This window comes from Maniola hyperantus, chromosome 26, assembly GCF_902806685.2.
Source record: "Maniola hyperantus chromosome 26, iAphHyp1.2, whole genome shotgun sequence".
Classification (NCBI taxonomy): domain Eukaryota; kingdom Metazoa; phylum Arthropoda; class Insecta; order Lepidoptera; family Nymphalidae; genus Maniola; species Maniola hyperantus.
In genome coordinates, this window is record NC_048561.1 from 1644633 (window position 1) to 1668030 (window position 23398).

A 23398-nucleotide genomic window follows, 5' to 3' on the forward strand; every position below is an offset into this window, starting at 1 on the left:
AATTATTTTAGGTACCAAGCATAGGCTACATCATTGAACTTCGGATCCTAACTCCTCAATCCTGATGCTGCAAAGTACTGAAGTCCTAAATCGTGGGGATTTAAAAAAAAATTAAAAAATTTGAATCGACTGTTAGGCGGAACGAAGTTCGCAGGGTCAGCTAGTTTATAATATTATTAGTATTAAGATATCGATCAAATCAGTGAACCAGGAAGCGGTCGCCCCAGATCAGTGTAATAGTGTCATTATAAATAGTATCGCGCGTATAATAGGGTCGCGAAATGTCACGGGACACGACTCGTGCCAGCGGTGACATAATGGACGTGCTATCCCAAATATCCTTGGATATTGATGGGAACATCCGATATTTATAATCAATCTATTACAGTGGGACAAAGCTATCTTGGCGCGTGGCAAAGATCGGAACTAACGTTGCCGTCAAGTGTCCCCTTTGTTCTTGTTTGAATATTCTAAGCCTTTGTTCTCCAACAGCGCCCCCCTGTTAATGTCATTCAAGTGCCAAGAGAGGCTTGTCGCACTGTATAATCAATCACTACTTATTATAATTTATTTTCTGCCGACCCGCCCTCGCTGCGCTCTGAGTTCGGACACAGTAGTTACTTTACAGTAAGAGGCAGAAAGTAATGTACAACCCGTCGGAAATATCTGTGAACCTGGCTTAATGACGTCATGCAACGCATTTGCGTAGGCTACGGTACTGGATAGGCGAAAACGGGCGAGCTTCGGGAAAGCGCGAGGGGAAACGCATTCCAGCGAGGCGAGCAGATATTTCCGACAGGTTACACCTACATCGACCTTTAGCCTGGAGATAGCAGATTTGTAGAGCGTCTCTGTCGTTGAGACCGAGAAAACGTATGAGTGGCAGGGGCAACGCTCTACAAAGCCGAAATGTCATTCTAAAGGCCGATGTACATTTCTCTTTCCTACTATAATGACACTATACAACGGTCAAAATGTTCAAAAACTTTAGCTGAAAAATTGCGTTTCCATGATCTAAGTTAAAAATCGAAAAAAATTCAAAAAAACGTCCGAATACTCTGCTTTTAAATAATTATACTAGTAAAAAGTAAAAAAAACTAGATGTTCGGATGCTTAACTGCACAAATAAGTGAAAACTAAAAGTTCGGATACTTAAACCGCACAAAAAAGTGAAAACGAAAAGTTCGGATACTTACACTAAAACTAAAAATTCGGATGCTTTGACCTCAAAAAAGTGAAAAACTAAACATTCGGATCTTCCGACCTTAAAAAAAGTGAAAAATTAAACATTCGTATTTTCTGACTTAAAAAAAAAAGAAAAGTAGAGAGTTTTGAATGCAATGAGTGTTCGTTCGGAGTCGGAGGATAGTTCCGTGAGTGAAGAGGACGTGGACTCCGGGATAGCGGACGAGGGAGGGAAGAGGGACGTCGACTGCATGGAGCTTTCGGAGTTTTTCACTTATTGGTAAGTCGCATTTTAATTCATTATTCATTTATTTTGCGCTAGATGAAAGCCTGCAATTTCGTCTGCGTGGATTTAGATTTTAGGTTTTTAAAACCTAAAATCAATCCCGTAGGAACTGTTTGATTTTTCGGGATAAAAGTATACCTACTGCTTAAAATAAGAAGTCACGCTCATACATGACTTAAGTCACGCTCAATATGTGACTTACTTAAGCCACGCTGATACGTCACTTACCTACTCAGTTTATTTTATCACGGTGTAAAATAAATATCTACTTAAGTCATGGATAAGCGTTTCTAAAGAAATGATTTAGGTCACGCAGTGGTATAATTAAAAGTATGCATTTTTATTTGTCCAATTTAAGATTTATAGTATAAAACAGTTTAATACAAAAATAATTAAAATATTGTAAGTAGTTAGTTGCAGTACCTGAAATATAAAGAAAAATAAAACAATTAATATTACACCTAAATAGGTGGAAAGATCTTCCAGGAATGAACTATTTACATTTAGACCTGCCATTTTAAATTAGTTTGTGTACTTAGAATAGTTAGAATTAGCCACTCTAAGCTGCCAATTTCTTTGTACACAGTCTCTTAACTAAATAAAAATATAGTACAATTAACTAGGTAGACTGTTGCGGAAATCCATGATTACAATAAACCAAAAGCTTTTGCTATAATCCGCTGAAACAAGTCGAATCTGTATGGTGCAACATGCAGCATGCGACATGCACCGCCCGCCCTCCCACTGCTAATCATGCAGGAAAACCAGCCACAAGGCAAGCAATACGCACCACCACCACGCAGCACCACACAAATCCCAAAACACACTGAACTCGATTCGATTTTTGGTATAGGTTGTTTGAATTTTAACGTTGATTCATCTTCACCATCATCATCATCATCACCATCATCATCATCATCATCATCATCATCATCATCATCATCATCAACCAATAGATGTCCACTGCTGGACATAGGTCTCTTGTAGGGACTTCCACACGCCACGGTCTTGCGCCGCCTAGATCCAGCGGCTCCCTGCGACTCGTCTGATGTCGTCCAAAGTTCCAACGCTGCGTCTTCCGGTGCGAGGTCGCCATTCTAGCACCTTGGGACCCCAACGTCTATCGAACGAACGTGTACGAACTATGTGCCCTGCCCATTGCCACTTCAGCTTCGCAACCCGTTGAGCTATGTCGGTTACTCTAGTTCTCCTACGGATCTTCTCATTTCCTCATTGATCACGTAGAGAAACTCCGCACATAGCTCTCTCCATCGCCGCTGAGTGACTTTGAGCTTTCTTATGAGGCCCATAGTTAGCGACCATGTCTCGGATCCATATGTCATCACTGGCAACACGCACTGTTCCAAGACTTTGGTTCACAATAGGTTAACTATAGGTTGGTGCCATATTGTGATTTCTTATGACACTACCGCGCTCCCGAATTGTCATCAACTACGACAGTCAATCCGCCATTGTCGTTGTTGTCAACAACTCGAACACCAGAGCCGTCATTGTCAACAACTCGAACACCAGAGCCGTCATTGTCAACAACTTGGACACCAGAGCCATCATTTATTTAAAAGTATAAGTAAGTAGCCAATATTCCCCTTCCCTCCCAACTATGCGTAAAACTTCTGCTAGTAGTGAGTAGGTACGACAATAGTGCAACGCGTGGAGTTTTAACCGGTGACTTTTCGGTTTCAATCTGCACTCTTTTAACCGTTGAACTATTGAGGCTCTGAATTATCCGTACTTATGGTATAATATACTCACATTGTGATTTCCCTGGAATTACCGCCCTCCACCACTGCCGTCAACAACTTGGACGCCAGAGCCGTCATTGTCAACAACCTGGACTCCTGAGCCGTCATTGTCAACAACTTGGATTCCTGAGCCGTCATTGTCAACAACCTGGACTCCTGAGCCGTCACTGTCTACAACTTGAACGCCTGAGCCGTCATTGTCGACTACTTGAATGCCGCCGCTGCCTGGCTGGAATTGTGAACAACTAAATTAACGAGGCAGTAATGTTAAGCAACGTTGACCCAAGTTAGTAACTGGATGGGTGACTGACTTTGGAGGTTCAAATTTGGCCTTTTCGATTCCTCCGTGCCTCGGACAGCACGCTAAGCCGTCGGTTCCGGTTATTACCACTAACATCTAATAATAATCTATACCTACTAAGTGTCTGTCTGTAATTTCGAAATAACTACCTCATAATATTTCATTTAGTTATTTGAACTGTACCATAACTGTATCACACGTTTATAAAATTTTTGACTGTATGTCTGTCTGTCTCCTCTGTTCCGAAAAGTTAGAGATGCGTTCCTGGGATCGAACTCCGGAGCACTTCAGGAGACCGATATCTTAACCATTAGGCTATCACCGCTTCAATGCTGAGTAGGTATGTATGTATCTATGTTAATTGAGCCTCAATAGCTCAACGGGTAAAGGAGTGGACTGAAAACCGAAAGGTCGACGGTTCAAACCCCGCCCGTTGCACTATTGTCGTACCTACTCCTAGCACAAGCCTGACGCTTAGTTGGAAAGGAAAGGGGAATATTAGTCATTTAATATGGCTTTGTTGGTTCTTCTCGGTACGAACGGCATTCCGAACCAGTGGTAAATTAAAACTACCTGACTATTCATAAGTACTTGTAAAAAGTTTACATGAATAAAAAAACATTCTATTCTATTCTATTCTATAAAAAAAAAGTCACTCAATCAGCCTGTTTGTGACTAAGAGTAACGAGATTTCGTTTCTTAGGTTTTAAAACAATAAGTAGCAGTGTTAAATTACTTACTCCCCCCCACATTTTGTTATTTATGAATTCACTGTTTTCACTAAGTAAGGTATACTGACTAACTGTACGTACTGACTGCAAATGCGATTGTGTTAGTAAGTACCAAGTACTATTATCTTGATCGATGCTTCACTGAATGTCTAAAAACACATAAATTGTGGACTTCTGCTGATAATTTTATTTCTTATCGATGACTATAATTCTACGAAACATCATCAAGATCAACCCATCGCCGGCTCACTACTAAAAACAAGTTTCCTCTCAGAGTGAGAAGGGGTTTGGCCATAGTCCACCACGCTGGCCCAGTGCGAATTGGCAGAGTTGGAGAACGTTATTGAGAACTCTCAGGCATGCAGGTTTCCTCACGACGTTTTCCTTAACTGATAGAGCAAGTGGTATTTTAATACCTATTTGTTTGAAACAGGCAGAATAACAGATACCTTTGCACTGAATTTTTAGTCTGTCCACACATAATATTTATGCGAAAGTGTGCCAATCTGTCTGTCTATCTGCTCCGATCCATCCGATCAACCAATTTTGACGTTTGATACAAAGATAGCTTGCATCCCAGGAAAGGGCTTATTATCTCTTTGTTCCGAAAAATCAAAGAGTTGCCACAAAATTTACAATAAACCAAATTCCACTTGGACGACGCGATGTCATGGGCATCATATTATAGATTGAATGAAAATCACAGAGTTCTCACGGGAATTTTTGAAAAACCAAATTCCACGAGGACGAAGTCGCGGGCATCAACTAGTATCTAATAAAGTCCGTGCGACCGAATTTCGGCCACTAGATAAGCTAGCAATGGTTCAAGTCCATAGTCATCATGGCAGGTAGTTAAAAAATTGCGACGTTAGGTATAATCTAATCTCTATAATGGTTATCGTAAATAATCGAAACTCGATTCCGAATAGAAATCTATTTTAAAAGATTACTTCAAATTAACACACCTAATTTACTAAATATTATTAGATAAGCATTTTTTTTTTATAAAAAAGGCGAGCAAAAGTGCAGGTATATCACCTGATGTTAAGTGATTACCGCCGCCCATGAACATTTTTAGTTCCAGAGGAACCACCAATGTGTTGCCGGCCTTTCAGGAATTTGTTGGTCCGCCCCTTGAATAACCCCATGTTGTAATCTAGTGGGAACACCGCCGATGGGAGTTGATGCAGTTTGCATGAGCGTGGAAATGATCTGGCAGAACGGGCGGTCGAAGTGCACCAGACACCCAGGTGGTGAGTGTCAAATTGTTTGCGGTGGCGTGCGGTGCGGTTGTAGAAAAAGGAGGGAGGGACATCAGGTGAGTCGCAGGGAGCCGCTGGATGGCGGCGGTGCAAGATCGTGGCGTGTGGAAGTCCCTACAAGAGCCCTATGTACAGTCCACGTCTATCGGTTGATGATGATGATGATGATCTGCCACGTCACTGGTCATAGTAGAATAGCTAAGTATACGCACTTTACAGTATAATACCTTTGATTGAAACCGGAATCGAACGCACTATGCTGCTAAACAAAGGCCAAACGCAGACATCCGCTTCTATCTAAAGCTGATTTTTTTCAAACAACATTAGACTTACGGCACAGGTTATGACAGTTAGGAAACTTGTATCGAAATTCAAAACGTCAAGACTTCACCTATACAGGCAGGCGTCAAATGTTACCTATATTTGACGCTAGGTATAAGCACACGAGTAGATATTATAGACCAGAGGGGAAGCTTCACACTAGCTCACGCACACCACGACGTGCCACGGACGCTCCGTGCGACCAGTTTGGCGGCAAACGGAGCGTCCGTGACACGTCGTGGTGTGCGTGAGCTGCGCTAGAGTGAGTGAACCTACAGCCAGCCGCTAGTATGAAGCTTCCCCTCTGGTCTATATATCTACTCGTGAAGTATAAGATATCTACACTAATATTATAAAGAGGAAAACTTTGTTTGTTTGTTTGTTTGTTTGTTTGTTTGTACTGAATAGGCTCAAAAACTACTGGACCGATTTTAAAAATTCTTTCACCATTCGAAAGCTACATTATCCACGAGTAACATAGGCTATATTTTATTTTGGAAAAAAATAGGGTTCTATATTATATTATATAAAGAGGTAATGTCGTTAAGTTTGTTTGTAGGGGGTAATCTTTAGAACTACTGAACCGATTTTAAAAATTCTTTCACCAGTAGAAAGCTACATTATTCCTGAGTGACATAGGCTATACGGGATCTTTAAAAACCTAAATCTACTCGGGCGAAGCCGCGGGGATCAGCTAGTAAGATATATATATAAAAACGGCTATAGTACGCGACAGGTCGATCTAGACCTTGGAAGCTTTATAAGGAATACGCCCTGGAAAGTTCATTGTTCTAATCGATTTTTATTGGACCTATATTTATCTGTCGTCTGCGCCAGGTGTAATCGAATTATCATAATACAAGCAATTATTATGCCTACTTTCACTGAATACATCGATTCACTGAATTTCTAAACTTCTAGTTGTATCTTGTAGTAATGCAACAGGTTTATTTTAACTCTAAAAACTAGTTTGAATATTTTAGGCCTCTTATAAAGGATTCGGTTCCCACGAGCTGTGATAGCCTAGTGGTTAGGACGTCCGCCTTCTAATCGGAGGTTTGAAGGTCGGGGGTTCGATCCCGGGCACGCACTAACTTTTCGGAGTTATGTGCGTTTTTAAGTAATTAAATATCACTTGCTTTAACGGTGAAGGAAAACATCGCGAGGAAACCTGCACGCCTGAGAGTTCTCCATAATGTTCTCAAAGGTGTGTGAAGTCTACCAATCCGCACATGGCCAGCGTGGTATACTATGGCCAAAACCTTCTTACTCTGAGAGGAGACTCGTGCTCTGCAATAAGCCGGGCGATGGGTTGATCATGATGATAAAGGATTCAATAGAGACAAATTGTATTTAGTAGTCAGTCAGTAAGTCAAATCAGATTTTAATCAACTTAAAATTACTATTGCTACGAGGGTTCCCAACGCGCCCTAGCTTGAGAAGCCCACAATAAATTCAGCTTAGTGAAATCGGAATGTTACAAATCTTACCGCAGACTAAATAAACCTTAGCTTCGATAAATGCAGAGCTTTTATTCGTTTTATTGCTAAGAGTGCCTTACTACCACATTGCAGTCACATCATACTTATTGCAATATCGAATTTAGGTATAAGTACGCGACAGGTCAAGATGGCAATCGGGGAGGGTGTGCACTGTGCAAAACCCCGATTGCCATTTCGACCTGTCGCGAACTCTAGTCGTTTCTTACTACTACGAACGCAGGTTTTTTTTAAATAGAGATCGAGCAACGAGCAGTCGGGTCACCTGATGTTAAGTGATTACCGCCGCCCATGAACATTTGCAGCACCAGAGGAACTGCTGATGCGTTGCCGGCCCTTTCAGGAATTTGTTGGTCCGCCCCTTGAATAACCCCATGTTGTAATTTAAAGGGAACACCGCAGAAGGGAGTTGGTTCCACAGTTTGCATGTGAGTGGAAAAAAGGATCTGGCACAACGGACGGTCGACGTATACCAGACACCCAGGTGGTGAGGTGAGGGTGATATTGCTTACGGTGGCGCGCGGTGCGGTTGTAGAAAAAGAAGGGTGGAATGAGGTCGAAAAGCTCCTCCTCTCCATTATAAAGGCGACAGAACATCATAGAAAGCTTAAGCCTCTGCGGTGCTCCAGGCTTTCCAACGAGCCGGTTAGTTTGCCAACTCAATCCGTCGCGGTCTATGCGATGTAGTGCTTAGGCATGATCTCTAGTTTTAAATCATTTTCATTTTGGGAAATTATTCTTCTTCACAGGCGATATTTTACGGAAAGTGATTTTTCAATTTTCTCACTCACATAATCGTTTTCTACATTAATTATTTAGCTAGGAATTGATACATTTTGAAGGTTGGTTGGAAGTCATGAAAAATTTTCGTGCGAAAATTCGCTTTTCGTGAAACGTAGCAAACTAGAATTTTGGTAGCTACTTAATTGAACTGCTTATCAGATGTTTTTCTCTTTTTAACACGCAGTGATGTGACGAGTGTTCTCGTCGTTTATTCGTTGATGACTTGAAAAGTTACAGTGGTTCAGAAACCCTAGTACAGAGTATTAAAAAAACGGCTGAAAGTCGTATAACGAACTGAAATACAGGGGGGACGCAAATGACTCAGAGTCAATGCAAAACGAAATGAAAATGAGATTTCTATTTACAAGGCGGTAATCTGAACCAGTCTTAAGAAACGCTAACGGACGGACGGACGCGGTCGCCGCGCCGCGTTTAAAAATATACTTTTTTAAAAAACACGCGGCGAATGGACGAACTCTTTTTTTTAAAGGTCGAATAGATGGTTAAAAATTAAAAAACTGTACGAAAAGTGCCGATGTTTCTGACGTTTGTGTGTTTTTGTGTGAACTGTCAAAATTTTGACGTTTAAAGTGAGCTGTCAAAGTATTGTTTACTCAACAAAAACCACAAAGCAAAATAAGAAGAAGAATATAGCATTTAACCATTTAACCTAAACAGCAATTACCGTGGCAATGTTTAAAAAAATATTAGCTTGTCAAAACTGTTAAGGTACGGACAGACGTGCTAAAAAAAAGCGTGCTTTTATGCTAGCTTAATGTTAGCATGCTCATGCAACTGTTCACATTTGCCAGCAATAAGCATGCTTAAATAAACTGTAGAGTTATATGTTGTATGTTGTACTGAGTACATGCTAATAAGCAAACCCTGTTCAGACGCGCTCGGAGCACGCCCCCTTCTACCCGCGCCTCAGGTAGCATGCTCGAAAATCAAACGTCGGTTGATTTTTGAGCATGCTCGAAATAAGCATGCTCATTACATGACACACGTGCTACTAATGAGCACTTGCTCAATAAAAGCATGCTTTCGTGCTAGTAATGAGCACGTCTGTCCGTACCTTTAAGAGTTCGAAAAGGTTTACTTGTGCGGTTGAAAAAAGTTTTAAATCTATCTATATATATAAAAAATTCAAAGTCCTTACTGACTGACTGACTGACTGACATATATATCAACGCACAGCCTAAACCGCTGGTCCTAGAGACATGAAATTTGGAGGGTCTATTCTTTGTAAAGAGTAGGTATCCACTAAGAAAGAATTTTTCATGGAAGTTTGTATGAAAGTCCGTCATTTTTCAAGTTATTTGCATGAAAATTGGTATAATTGTGTTTTCTGTCACAAATGAAGAAATACGTGTTTCAGGATTTTTGGAAAATTCGGCCATAAGGGTGGTAAAATAGGGGATGAAAGTTTGTATGGGACAGTTTTAATTATTGATATTAATTAGGTACTTGAAATTTGGAAAGTAGGTTTTTCCTGAGCTTAGGTGTAAGCTACGAAACGATTATGAGAAAATCCCCCCCTAAAGGGATGAAATGGGGGTTGGAAGGTTATATGTGTTATTCGGTGCTGGTGCAGGGTCGTCCTGATGTTATAATATTTGTTTCTGAATAAAAAAATGCCATTTGTTTCCTGTAGGCCACGCGGGCGAAGCCACGGGCAGAAGCTAGTTTTATTTATATTTTTCATGTAGGTAGGTAGGTACCTACTTCAAATTGTGTTGTTTCGGATTGACTATGCTGCGTAGGCCCTACTGGCCGCTACAGCGTCACCGGGGGGGTTGGCGAGCGCGAAGCTCCGTCTGGGGGTGAGCCCTAGGGCTCGAAGAAATAATTCGAGAGGTCGGGGGGCAACGTCCTCCTAAGGGCGCCTCCTGTGAGGCTCGGACCACGGCTTAGGATGACGTTGGGATGGGAGTTGTTGAACTACTGGTTGGTCTGTACGCCCCCGAGGCCGTGGCGTGAGTCCACGTCCGGGTGACGTTAGAAATCGGGGACCTCGTCTTCGCCGGCGAAGACGCTGTGATGAGGTTGTATTGTGTAGCCCTACAAGATAGGGAGCATTGTCGGTCATGATTTGACCGTCGGGATCGTTAAGGACGTGCTTAGGGCGTCTTTTATCGGGGGGGGGTCCTACTTCAAAACTAGAGCTTTGTTTATGTGAAAATTAGTTTTTTATGTCCGCGACAGGCTGAGATGGCAATCGGGGTATAAGGTGGGGAGATGCTTCGCAAAGCCGCACGTCACCCGCGTTTGCCCGCAGCGCGGTTGACACGCGGGTGACGTGTGGGTGTGCGGGGCGTCCCCTCACCTCATACCCCGATTTGCCATCTCGACATGACGCCTACTATTAGGCACTCAATAATATTTGGTGAAAATTCAAGATGGCGTAAGTTCTTATAGGCCTGTCATTTTTCGCGCCTTTTGTAAACAAATCCGCATGACAACGCAGATTATACATATGTACCTAGATTTTGTTTCACTTGAATGGAAGTGAAACTAGAACTGATTACGTGTTTGCGATGTTTTTTGCGTTTACATTATACGTACTTGTTTGACTTTTTAGGGTTCCGTGCCCAAAGAGTAGGTACCAACAGGACCCTATCCTATTACTGAACCTCTGCTGCACGCTGTCCGTTCGTCTTTTTTTTTTAATTTATTGATATTTTTTTTTTTACGAGTCATTTCAAAAGGATGCTGATACTCTAAATTTAGTTTAGAGAGAGACTAGAGAATCGGGGCCATTATACATTTTACTTTTAAATATATAGATTTAGACAAAAATTAAATTTTTGTTTGTTAGTCGAGTAGATCATTTATTGATTAGCAATTGGCTGCAATCAGACCTAATGACAAGTGATGTTTTTTTTTTAAATAGAGATAGCGAGCAAACGTGTAGGCGGGTCACCTGATGCTAAGTGATTACCACCGCCCATGAACATTTGCAGCACCAGAGGAACCGCCGATCCGTTGCCGGCCTTTTAGGAATTAGTTGGTCCACCCGTTGAATAACCCCATGTTATAATCTAGTGGGAACACCGCCGATGGGAGTTAGTTCCACATCATCAGCCTGTGGACATCCACTGTTGGACATAGGCCTTCCCTAAGGAGCGCCACCACACCCGGTCCTCAGCCTTCCTCATCCAGCCACTTCCCGCCAGCCTCTTTATATCGTCGGTCCATCGTGCTGGAGGGCGTCCCACACTACGCTTGCTTAAACGCAGTCTCCACTCAAGGACTTTCCGGCTCCAACGGCCATCGCCTCTACGACAGGCATGACCTGCCCACTGCCACTTCAGATTGCTAATAATTTGGGCTAGATATTATTTATTAATGAGACATGGTTCCAGCGCAATAGCAATTTACGGGACTTATACTAGATTTACGATTTACCAAAGTAAGTATTAACTTTCCATTCCAATAACTCAAAGAACATGTTTCTTAATTAGCATACCTTTAAACAAATGAGTTTAGGAAACCGGATTCGGGTAGGTATCTAACTAATAAGTTAATCACGGATTTCTAATATTAGTCTGTGATATTTGTGATTTATTACAGGATTTCTATTCTAACAACTCGTATTGTGTGTGTATGTTTAAAAATAATGTTTGAGAGTTCTCCATAATGTTTTCAAAGATAATGCGCACTTGGCCAGCGCGCGAGCGTGGTGGACTATGACCTAATTAATACCTTCTCATTCTCAGAGGAGACCAATGCTATTTAGAAGTTATGGTTGAATAAAGAATCTCATATAGCCTAAATCATACGAACCTTGAAAACATCCTTTTTTTTTGGGTAGTCGTATAAAAATTAAAAACATATGACTACCCTGCCATTTATTCTTTTAAATTTATATCCAGTGTCACGCGGGTAAGGATTCTAACGATTCAACATTCAATCACGCCGGTAAGGATTCTAACGATTCAACATTCAATCACGCGGGTAAGGATTCTAACCATTCAACATTCAAATCTGTTCAGCAATTTAGAAGTTATGGTGGGATAAAGAAACTCACATTCATACAAATCATGATCAACCCATCGCCGGCTCACTACAGAGCACGGGTCTCCTCTCAGAGTGAGAAGAGTTTTGGCCATAGTTACCACGCTGGCCAAGTGCGGATTGGTAGACTTCACACACCTTTGAGATCATATCATGGAAAACTCTCAGGCATGCAGGTTTTCCTTCGATGTTAAAGCAAGCGATATTTAATAACTCCGAAAAGTTAGAGGTGCTTGCCCGGGATCGAATCCCCGACCTCCGATTAGAAGGTGGACGTCCTAACCACTAGGCTATCACAGCTTAGCTAGTAGTAGAATAAAGAAACTCATATACATACATAAATCGAATAAACCATCAATTAATAACATGTATTTCCCACTATGTACGAGGAAAAAAGAATATTAAGGAAGGTATTTTTCAGGATACCACTTATTGACGGCTTCCCGCCACTTTGATGTCACATCCTGCTATCAAAATGACGAGAGCTTTCTGGAAAGATGTCGGATGTGGTTATTTCTAGCTTAGGTATCGGAAGGAACATGTAATATTTTTTTTTCATCTCACTCGCTGGGAAACAATCCTTTTGCCCTTTGAAATCTGAGTGGAAAGTGGTAATTTTGCTCCCTAGGGCGCAAAGTACGAATTGAAATTCGAACGTGACGAACTGTCGTCTATGCGTCTATGGTTGCGTACCTACTTACTTTTTTCTTTCTTTTAAAAATATTACGTGACTAGCTTCTGCCCACGGCTTCGCCCGCGTGGCCTACAGGAAACAAATAGTATTTTTTTTTCAGAAACAAACATTATAACATCAGGACGCGCACCCTGAATAGCACTGAATAACACATATAACCTTCCAACCCCCATTTCATCCCTTTAGGGATTTTCTCATAGTCGTTTCTTAGCTGACACCTAACCTCAAGAAAAAACCTACTTTCCAAATTTCAAGTTAATACCTAATTCAATTTAAATACTCAAAACTTTCCCATACAAACTTTCATCCCCTATTTTACCACCCTTATAGGCGAATTTTCCAAAAATCCTGAAACACGTACTTCTTCATTTGTGACCCAGAACCCAAATACCAATTTTAATGCAAATAACTTGAAAAATGACGGACTTTCATACAAACTTCCATCCCCCATTTAACCTACTTAGGGGTGGAATTTCGAAAAATCCTTTCTTAGTGGATACCTACTCTTTACAGAGAATATACCCTCCAAATTTCAAGTCTTTAGGACCAGCGGTTTAGGCTGTGCGTTGATATCTATATATGTCAGTCAGTCAGTCAGGACTTTGAATTTTATATATATATATATAATGAAACGATCAGAAATGCGGTTCGTCCTTACTGTCTTTACTATTTATTATTATTTACTAACTTGTTAAGTGACGAAGACGCGAGCATAAGCTATTAGCTGTATAACATTGTAAACTCGAAATAGATTGACATATCGAGTGTGCAATAAATTGCAAATGTTATATTATCCCATATAATCTCAGTTCTGGCCGATGCCCAACCGCTGAATGGATCAATGATCTATTGCCGCGCGTTATCGCGGATTGAAACATCTGTTTTGCGAAAACTTAGAGGATGTAGGTGCTAAGTCCGAGTCGGACTCCCAGACGAAGGGTTCCGTACCAAACCAACAAACAAGAAATAACACTTTTTAAGGTTCCGTACCTCAAAAGGAAAAACGAAACCCTTATAGGACCACTTTGTTGTCTGTCTGTTTGTCAAGAAACCTACAGGGTACTTCCCGTTGACCTAGAATCATGAAATTTGGCAGGTAGGTTGGTCTTATAGCAGACATAAGGGGTAAAATCTGAAAACATTGGATTTGTGGTTACATCACACAAAAAATAGTTATTTGTTATGCAAGGGTGCAATGATGTTATTTTGTCCCGAGAGTTTGTATTGAATTCCGAGCCAGCGAAGGATTCCAAGGTTTCAAAGATAGAATCCTGAGCGTAGCGAGGAATTCAGCGCTAATAAATTTGCACCCGTGCGAAACACACAACAGCGGAAGCTTAGTAATGTCCAGTTGGCATCCTTCAGGTACAGAATACGGAACCCTAAAAAAAGATGATCCCATTAAGTAAGATACATCCTATAGTAGTACTTAGTCGTGTGGTAGCCTAGTGGTTAGGACGCCCGCCTTCCAATCGGAGGTCGGTAGTTCGATCCCGGGCACGCACCTCTAACTTTTCGGAGTAATGTGCGTTTTAAGTAATTAAATATCACTTGCTTTAACGGTGAAGGAAATCATCGCGAGGAAACCTGCATGCCTGAGAGTTCTCCATAATGGTTACAAAAGTGTGTGAAGTCTACCAATCCACACATGGCCAGCGTGGTAAACTGGCCAAACTTTTCTCACTCTAAGAGGAGACCCGTGCTCTGCAGTTAGCCGGCGATCATGATGATGATGACGTCTATAGTTTGTCTGTCGTGCGCAATGTTACGCATGTATTTGATAACTATTGAATACTAGCTTATGCTCGCGATTTCGTCCGCGTGGACTACACAAATTTCAAACCCCTATTTCACCCCCTTAAGTGTTGAGTTTCCAAAAATCCTTTCTTAGCGGATGCCTACGTCATAATAGCATGTGTGTAAAAATAATACCCGGCTGAGTTTGTTGTGGGCTCTTCTCAGACCTGGGCGCGTTTGGAACCCTCGTAGCTTTAGTTTCAAGTTTGCGTAATAATTATCACCACTATATCTTACAAATCTAACACCATACCAAACCATCAATAAGAGTAATTTATTACCTATTTTGAATAAATCATTTGACTTTGACTTAGGGTCCCAATGGCACCCTTCGTGTACGGAACCAAAAAAGGACGAGAACGCCGCGATTGCCTCGTGTCTCCTGTATATACCTATCCGTGCTAATATCGACGCGATGTGCATGTGAAATGAAAATCATTGATATTTAAATGGAAATCAATTTTCCTTCTCATCTCCATATGGTAATGATAGAGGTGAGATCTCGCATTATGCATGCGCCGTGGCCCGTGCGCACGTAATCTTCTAAATATATAAAAGGAAAAGGTGACTGACTGACTGACTGACTGAATGATCTATCAACGAACAGCTCAAACTACTGGACGGATCGGGCTGAAATTTGGCATGCAGATAGCTATTATGACGTAGGCATCCGCTACGAAAGGATTTTTGAAAATACAACTCCCAAGGGGGTAAAATAAGGGTTTGAAATTTGTGTAATCCACCCGGACAAAGTCGCGGGCATAAAGCTAGTAGTAAGTACAACATATTATAATAAAAATACCAAATTATAGTACAACGTATAATAAAAATATCAAATTATAGTACAACGTATAATAAAAATATCAAATTATAGTACAACGTATAATAAAAATATCAAATTAATTACATAATAAATTATCTACGTATATTGATTCAATATAAACAAAGAATTGATGTGATATAGTACAAAGTCTATATAATTTACTTTAGAGGTCTTTGCCTTGACTAAATTTAAACATGTGCGCAGAGAAAGTTTGTAGTGATGCGCCGCTGTACTATCGATATCTAGATGATCGATAAACATTAACTTCTTATATTTATATACATAAAAGGAAATGGTGACTGATTGACTGATTGACTGATCTATCAACGCACAGCTCAAACTACTGGATGGATCGGGCTGAAATTTGGCATGCAGATAGCTATAATGATGTAGAAAAACGGAATTTTCAAAATTCAACCCCTAAGAAAGGATTTTTGAAAATTCAACCCCTAAGGGGATGAAATAGGGGTTTGAAATTTATGAAGTCCACGTGGACGAAGTCGCGAGCATAAGCTAGTCGTCCATAATATACTACGATATGTCATCATCTGTAATAAAATCCAAAGTCCTGACTGACTGACTAATAAATCAACGCACAGCCTAAAACACTGGTCATAGAGTCTAGACTCTTGCGACATGAAATTTGGAGGGTGTGTTCTTTGTACAGAGTAGGTATCCTAAGAAACAATTTTTCGAAATTCCTCCCCATGGGGGTTTAATTTAAAAAAACCGGCCAAGTGCTCGCGCAATGAGGGTTCCGTACTACAGTCGTATTTTTTCGACATTTTGCACGATAATTCAAAAACTGTGATGCATAAAAATAAATAAAAACCTGTTTTAGAATGTACAGGTGAAGACCTTTCATAATATGATACCCCCACTTGATATAGTTATCTCACTTCGAAAGTTGAAAATACTAATTATTAGTTCATGACCAGAATTTAATTTTTTTTGTGTGATCTAACCCTAAATTCACAGTTTTCAGATTTTTGCCCAAATGTCAGCTATAAGATCTACCTACCTGCCAAATTTCATGATTCTAGGTCAACGGGAAGTACCCTGTAGGTTTCTTGACAGACAGACGGACAGACAGACAGACAGACAACAAAGTGATCCTATAAGGGTTCCGTTTTTCCTTTTGAGGTACGGAACCCTAAAAATTAAAGGATTCAGCGGAGACTATCGACATCGACATTTCTAGTTGCCACGGGTTTATCATGAAGCTAGCCACGTTCTGATTAAGTGTAATAATATTCGCAATAATCAATCCATCGACAGCTTACTATATACGCGCCTAGGCCAGTGCCAACTCGGCTGCGCTATTTTTTTCTCACTATACACGCTTCACGCATTAAATCTCTAACACGTGGTAAATTGGACGTGTGTATTTACGATTATTTTGTAGCGCAGTTTGTCATCAAACAAAATAAATAGGAAAGAACGATTTTAATTAAGTACTTACTAATGATGTTTGCATCTTACTATTTGCGAATTGCACTGGATAATGTCATGATGATCGAATATATGACATTTGACAAATATGACCAGTTTACTTCTATATTTTTATCGTTGACATAATAAGTACCTAAGTATGCAAGGTTTTAGATATCTACAATGTCCGTACTCCGTAACATCACGGAATCATCATCTACTTAATAGCACCATCTGGTGACATTTTTTGCGCAACGGTTCAGCCTGGCTGTCCAGCACGGAAATGCAGCCAGTATTCTTGGCACCATTCCACGCGGGCATAATTTGTATACTAATTAGATAAGGCTAGCTTTAAGTTTAATTGTAAATTCATAAAATAAAAAAAATAAAAAACTTCTTGTCATATATATCAAACGCTCTTTAAATTGCACTTTATTATATCAAAGCTCTTAAATCTTTAAGTCTGAACCGAATTCAATGAGACTTTCACAGCTTATACATGCTGGAAGGTTTTTTTATTTTTTTTTGTCATGGGGAAATATTTATTCTTCTGCGGCAATTGATCAATCAAGCCTCTTTAAAACATATCATAACTTTAGCTCAAGCGTCTTATCGCGGTATATAGTATATACCTACCTACTCACATGCAAAAAATACAAGGAAAAAAATTATTTTTTATATTATGCCATTGTTGTTATCATTTTTGCGTTAGATAATTATGTGACTTTTCAAAAAAGGACTCTTCCAACAGAGGTCGACAGAGGCCGGTTCTATTTTTCGATGGCATTGAATAACGAAGTTTAATTAAAATTAAAAATATAATTCGACGTGATTAACGTCAAATACTTACCGCGAAATAGCTTTTGGCAGAAAATAGATTTTTCGTTGTTTATTAATTTTTCAGTGTCGCCGAAGTCTCGCCTATTTTATCACATAATTTGCACCAATAAATTTTAAATCTTAGTACCTCTTAATAAACACATTAGCGTTTAAGAAATGTTGTAATTCGCTGGCAAGATTTCATAAGAGGTAAATAAGTAATTTCGTATTTGACAGTTGACTTTAAATTCTACATTTTTCAAGAAATTATGTCAGCGAACGCTACAAAATTAAAGATACAATTTACTTTTGTTTTGGACTAAGTAGCTTATGCTCGCGACTTCGTCCGCGTGGACTACACAAATTTCAAACCCTTGTTTCACCCCCTTAGGAGTAAAATTTTCAATAATCCTTTCTTAGTGAATGTCTACGTCATAATAGCTATCAATGCGAAATTTCAGCTCAATCCGTCCAGTAGTTTGAGCTGTGCGTAGATAGATCATTCAGTCAGTCACCTTTGTCATTAGTTTTACATATTTAGATTTTATCGATATTTCCATAAGTAAATTATTTACTAGTAATAACATCACTAACACAAAATATACAGCTGACTGAAAACGGATGCGTCCACGTTAGTTCTATTTATATTTTAACTGTGGTTCTTTGAAAAGCGGTCAAGTGCGAGCGGTGGTTATTAGAATGCATTCCGCTCTTCAATAAATAGGACGGCGTTCGTAAGTTGTTCTATGGGTATTTAGTAAGTGCCTAGTTAGTTTGTGAGTTTGTATGTAAGATGTAAAGATCCGAATCTGAAAATTCTTTCACTGGTAGATTAGGTAACTACATTAACCCCGAGTGTTATCTATATTTTCGATACTTACTTATAAAAAAACTGTAGTTTCTGTACACAAAAAACATTTTGAAAACTAGCTGATGCCCACGACTTCGTCCGCCTGGAATTAGGTCTTTAAAAATCCCGTGGGAACTTTTTGATTTTCCGGGATAAAAAGTAGCCTATGTCACTCTCCAGGTCTTTATTAATACCCGTGCACAAAATCCGTTGCACCGTTGCGACGTGATTGAAGGACAAACTAACAAACAAACACACTTTCGCATTTATAATAAGGGTACGGATATAATATACTATTATAATAAAACTGTGTAGGTAACTGGACACTTTCTGTACAATTAAAATATTTTGAAAATTATAACCGGGGGAAACAATTATCTATATAGAACACAAAACATTTTTTTTTTTAAATTTTGTCTGTCTGTCTGGGTCCGCATCACGCGAAATCTACTGGACATATGAAATACAGTGTAAGCTGTACAGTGGTAGCTGATAGTCCTGCAGGGCGATTGTCTAAAACCTGCATCAATCATTATTACAATCTCAATTGTTCTGATTGGCTGAATTTGTGCGATCCTTGTTGCAACAATGCATTGTAGCCAATAGTGAGCGAGCATCAACCAATCCGAGGTGATTGCGATCGTGACATTGTAGCTGTCATTCTCCCGCAATCGCGCAGCGGGTTAACTTACAAGGTAGTTTTTATCCCGAAAAAAATAAGGGATTCTTCGGGATACGGGATCAATTTTTTTTATCGATTTTACGTTTTCCGTGAAATATTAACCGATTTTCACAATTCTTTTTTCTTTACAAAGCTTATACTGTCAGGTTAGTACGAAGTAAGTTTGGTGCAGATTTGATTAACAGTTTCGGAAATAGAGGACGGAACTCCTCAAATCCTCCTCCAAAAAAAGCCCAGACGACGAAGTTGCGGGCTACATCGGTAGCCTTATTATATCAGTAGGTACCCTTATTATAAATGCGAAAATGTGTTTGTTTGTTGGTTTGTCCTTCAATCACGTCGCAACGGTGCAACGGATTGATGTGATTTTTTGCATGGGTATAGATAAAGACCAGAGGCTACTTTTTATTCCGGCAAATCAAAGAGTTCCTACGGGATTTTTAAAAAACCTAATTCCACGCGGACGAAGTCGCGGGCATCAGCTAGTCCTAAATATTTTCAACAATATTTTGAACTCTACACATTTTTTATTTAATTCTCAAAATATAATATCTGCCAAAGGTTTCCTTGAGTCAGTGCATTAACTCGAATGCATCCATCAACGGCGAGCGGTTAACGTCATCGAAACATGGCCGCCGCCAAAATACGCGGGAAATGATTCTTTATTTTTCTTTCGAAATGTGTGAAATGTTTCTTATGATTTAAGCAATGATGATCCTTTTATAAACTCTTAAATAGCGTAAAAAATGTGGTAAGTAGATATAATAAATTAAAAGTAAGCACTAAGTATTTTCAAAATTAAAAAAAACCGGCCAAGTGCGGGTCAGGCTCGCGCGACGAGGGTTCCGTAATACAGTCGTATTTTTTAGACATTTTGCACGATAATTCAAAAACTATGATGCTTAAAAATAAATAAAAATCTGTTTTAGAATGTACAGGTAAAGACCTTTCATATGATACCCCACTTGATATAGTCACTCACTTCGAAAGTTGAAAATACTAATTATTAGTTCATGACCACATTTTTTTTTTGTGTGATCTAACCCTAAATTCACGGTTTTCAGATTTTTCCCCAAATGTCAGCTATAAGATGTACCTACCTGCCAAATTTCATGATTCTAGGTCCACGGGAAGTACCCTGTAGGTTTCTTGACAGACAGACGGACAGACAGACAGACAGACAGACAGACAGACAGACAGACAGACAGACAGACAGACAGACAACAAAGTGATCCTATAAGGGTTCCGTTTTTCCTTTTGAGGTACGGAACCCTAAAAATTAAATATCTCTTTATTTTACTTTTATGTAAGTAGCTAAACTGATAATTTATTGCATTTCGCCACTTTTCTAGCCTAAAATAGGCAAGTTTTTAGACTCGATTTTTATGTAACCACAAAGTTATAAAATAACTTTTATGCTACCGCCTTAGTATGTTTTTATGGATTTTCCTTTCATCTGGGAAATGTCGTAAAAACTCTTGTCGTAATCTTGGAAATATGATCTTTTCAAATTCTATAACGGACTTCAAAAAAGGGGGAGGTTCTCAATCCTATACCTTAACAAATTGTTTTTTGTGGAAAATCCACTTCAAAAAACAAACAAACAAACTATATAACCTATTATAATGTTTTGTCTATTAATGTTAAGGTTAGACCTTTTCTCAGACCTGGCGCGTTTGGAACCCTCGTAGCTTTAGTTTTAAGTTTGCGTAATAATTATCACCACTATATTAATATCTTACAAATCCAACATCTGTCAAAAAGAGTAATTTATTACCTACTTATTTTGAATAAATCATTTGACTTTGACTTTGACTTTGTGATATAATAGCTACACATACCTATATTGTTATAGTGCAGAAAATCATATTGAGTAGGTACCTACTCTTACAATTTCTTGGTTTTTATCGCAAACTAAAATTCGTTCCAGCCACGATAAATTAACTATTTTTCATCCGTAAACGCAAATAAACATCGCAAAACATCTCAGACCAATACGAACTATATATAAACAGTGAACCATAACATAAATCCTTCTTTCACGCATATTTATAAACTCCAGACAGCCATGGCGGTTCCCGAACGCATTTAAAAACTGACAGCTGAAGTGACAGCCCGCCATGTTTAATTTCTTCAAGCGAAAAGGCGGGAAGGCCGAGCCCTCTCCCGAATCTGCGCGAAAACAACCGACGAGTAAACCAGGTTCAGTCGAACCTCGCGCGCCGTCTAGCGAATGTGACATAACGAACGAAAAAACGGGCACTATACGGAAAGATGTAGTGAACCTACTCATACCGGAAACGGATTATAGCAACACTAAAACAGGGGTAGGTGCCCTGTTGCAGATCATGGCGGGAAAACGGAAGAGGGGTAAGAGAAAACGCGAATACAAAGTTCCGAATGACGAAACACAAGCGAAACGCAGTGAAGTCTCAGTCGTAGCGACGCCTACGCTTGCCAAAAATACTCAAGACGAAACTCAAACGTCGGACGATCCGGCTGACTTCGTGAAAGCGCTAGTACTGCAGAAATACGCAAAACCCGATCCAAAACAACACGTGTCTTTGATCTACGTGTCAAATGACCAAGAGTTGGAGGAGAAACGACATGCGGAGGCCCTGTTACGCGAAATAGCCAAGAGTATTGATTGTGACATCGATCTGGATGAAGATCCAATGGGAACTACTGACAGTAAAAATATTAAAGAGCTGAAAGACAGAAGAGATAGAAGAGAACCGGTATACGAAACTCTGGATACGAAACCGATAAGAGAATACAAAAATGATTTGAAAGGCGAATTAAATAAGTTATTAGAAGTAAACAATGGAGAGAATAACAACGATTTAGAAAACCCCGAGTCGCCGAACAGAAAATCGAATTTGAAACTTCCCAGATCGGATAACGAAGGCTGCTCAGATGACGATAGATCGGATAATGGGAAAAAACGTGTCACTTTTCGAAAACATATAATATTCGACGATGGAGAACAACAAACTGATGAAGAAGTGGATTCTTCATTCGAATCCCTTACTTCTGAAGAAGCTGATTACTTAGAGGATTTGCCCGACAATGACGAGATGCTAGGTGGTTATATAGTGTCACAAAATAATAAAACAGTTATTAATCTCAACGAACCGATTATTAAAGTCGAGTGTGTAGACGATTTGAGAACTATAACTCATGAAAACAGTGACAGTGGGTTTATAGAGTGTGATAAGAACGAGTCGGGGGACGAAACTAGTGATGTGAAGAGTATAGTGGAAGAGTGTGAGGAGAGTGGGGAAAGTGAAACGAGTGGGGAGGAGAGTGAAGAGGAGGAAATAGAGGAGATAATAGAAGAAATTGTAGAAGAGATAGAAGATAGTGATACTGAGGTGGCAGATGATGAAGAGGAAACGGAAGTTGTCACGGATGACGTGTAAGTTGAACCTTTTTTATTATCCATACTAGTCCATACTTCCATATAGAGCCAAATCCGAAAGGTTGCCGGTTTAAACCCCACCCGTTGCACTATCGTCTACTCCTAGTACAAGCTTTACGCTTGGTAGGAGGGGGAAGAGGAGTATTAGTCAGCATAATAAATTTGGCTAATAATAATAAATAAATAAAAATAAATAAAATAATTTTATTTCAGGCAATGAAAATACAAGTTACAACCAATAACAATATACACACAATATGAAGCAGATTACATTAGATATTAGAATCGGTTCTTTAAAAAAAATTATAAACGCGAAATTGTGTCTTTCTCTCTGTCTGCTAGCTTTTTACGGCCTAACAGTTTAACCGATTCGATGTGATTTGGTACAGAGTTAGCTTACATCTCGGGAAAGGACATTGGCTACTTTTTATCCCAGAAAATTGAGGAGTTCCCACGGGATTTTTAAAAAACCTAAATCCAAACGGACGAAGTCGCGGGTATCTGGTATTGAAAACATGGCGTCAAGTAAAAATAGCTGATGACCATGAACCTGGTTGTTAGGACGTAATGGTTAGGACGCTGCCTTCCAATCGGAGGTCGGGGGTTCAATCCCGGCCACGCAGCTCTAACTTTTCGGAGTTACGAGTATGTGCGTTTTTAAGTAAAAAGTCTAAATATATAAAAGGAAAAGGTGACTGACTGACTGACTGACTGACTGACTGACTGACTGACT

At 39.7% G+C, this 23398-nt stretch overlaps 3 protein-coding genes across 6 annotated transcripts in view; 1 reads left to right on the forward strand and 2 right to left on the reverse strand.

Moving 5' to 3' along the window:
- The window catches only part of Cog7 (conserved oligomeric Golgi complex subunit 7), a 145450-nt gene that overhangs the window by 41881 nt on the left and 80171 nt on the right, over positions 1-23398 (reverse strand). The window lies entirely within an intron of this gene.
- The window catches only part of LOC117994071 (zinc finger protein 271-like), a 166921-nt gene that overhangs the window by 2705 nt on the left and 140818 nt on the right, over positions 1-23398 (reverse strand). The window lies entirely within an intron of this gene.
- The window catches only part of LOC117994335 (myosin-7-like), a 35585-nt gene continuing 33437 nt past the window's right edge, over positions 21251-23398 (forward strand). Inside the window, exon 1 of the mRNA XM_069507611.1 lies at positions 21251-22662. Coding sequence (XP_069363712.1) covers positions 21365-22662 — 1298 coding nt within the window. The 5' untranslated portion in view covers positions 21251-21364. The remainder of the gene's footprint in view (positions 22663-23398) is intronic.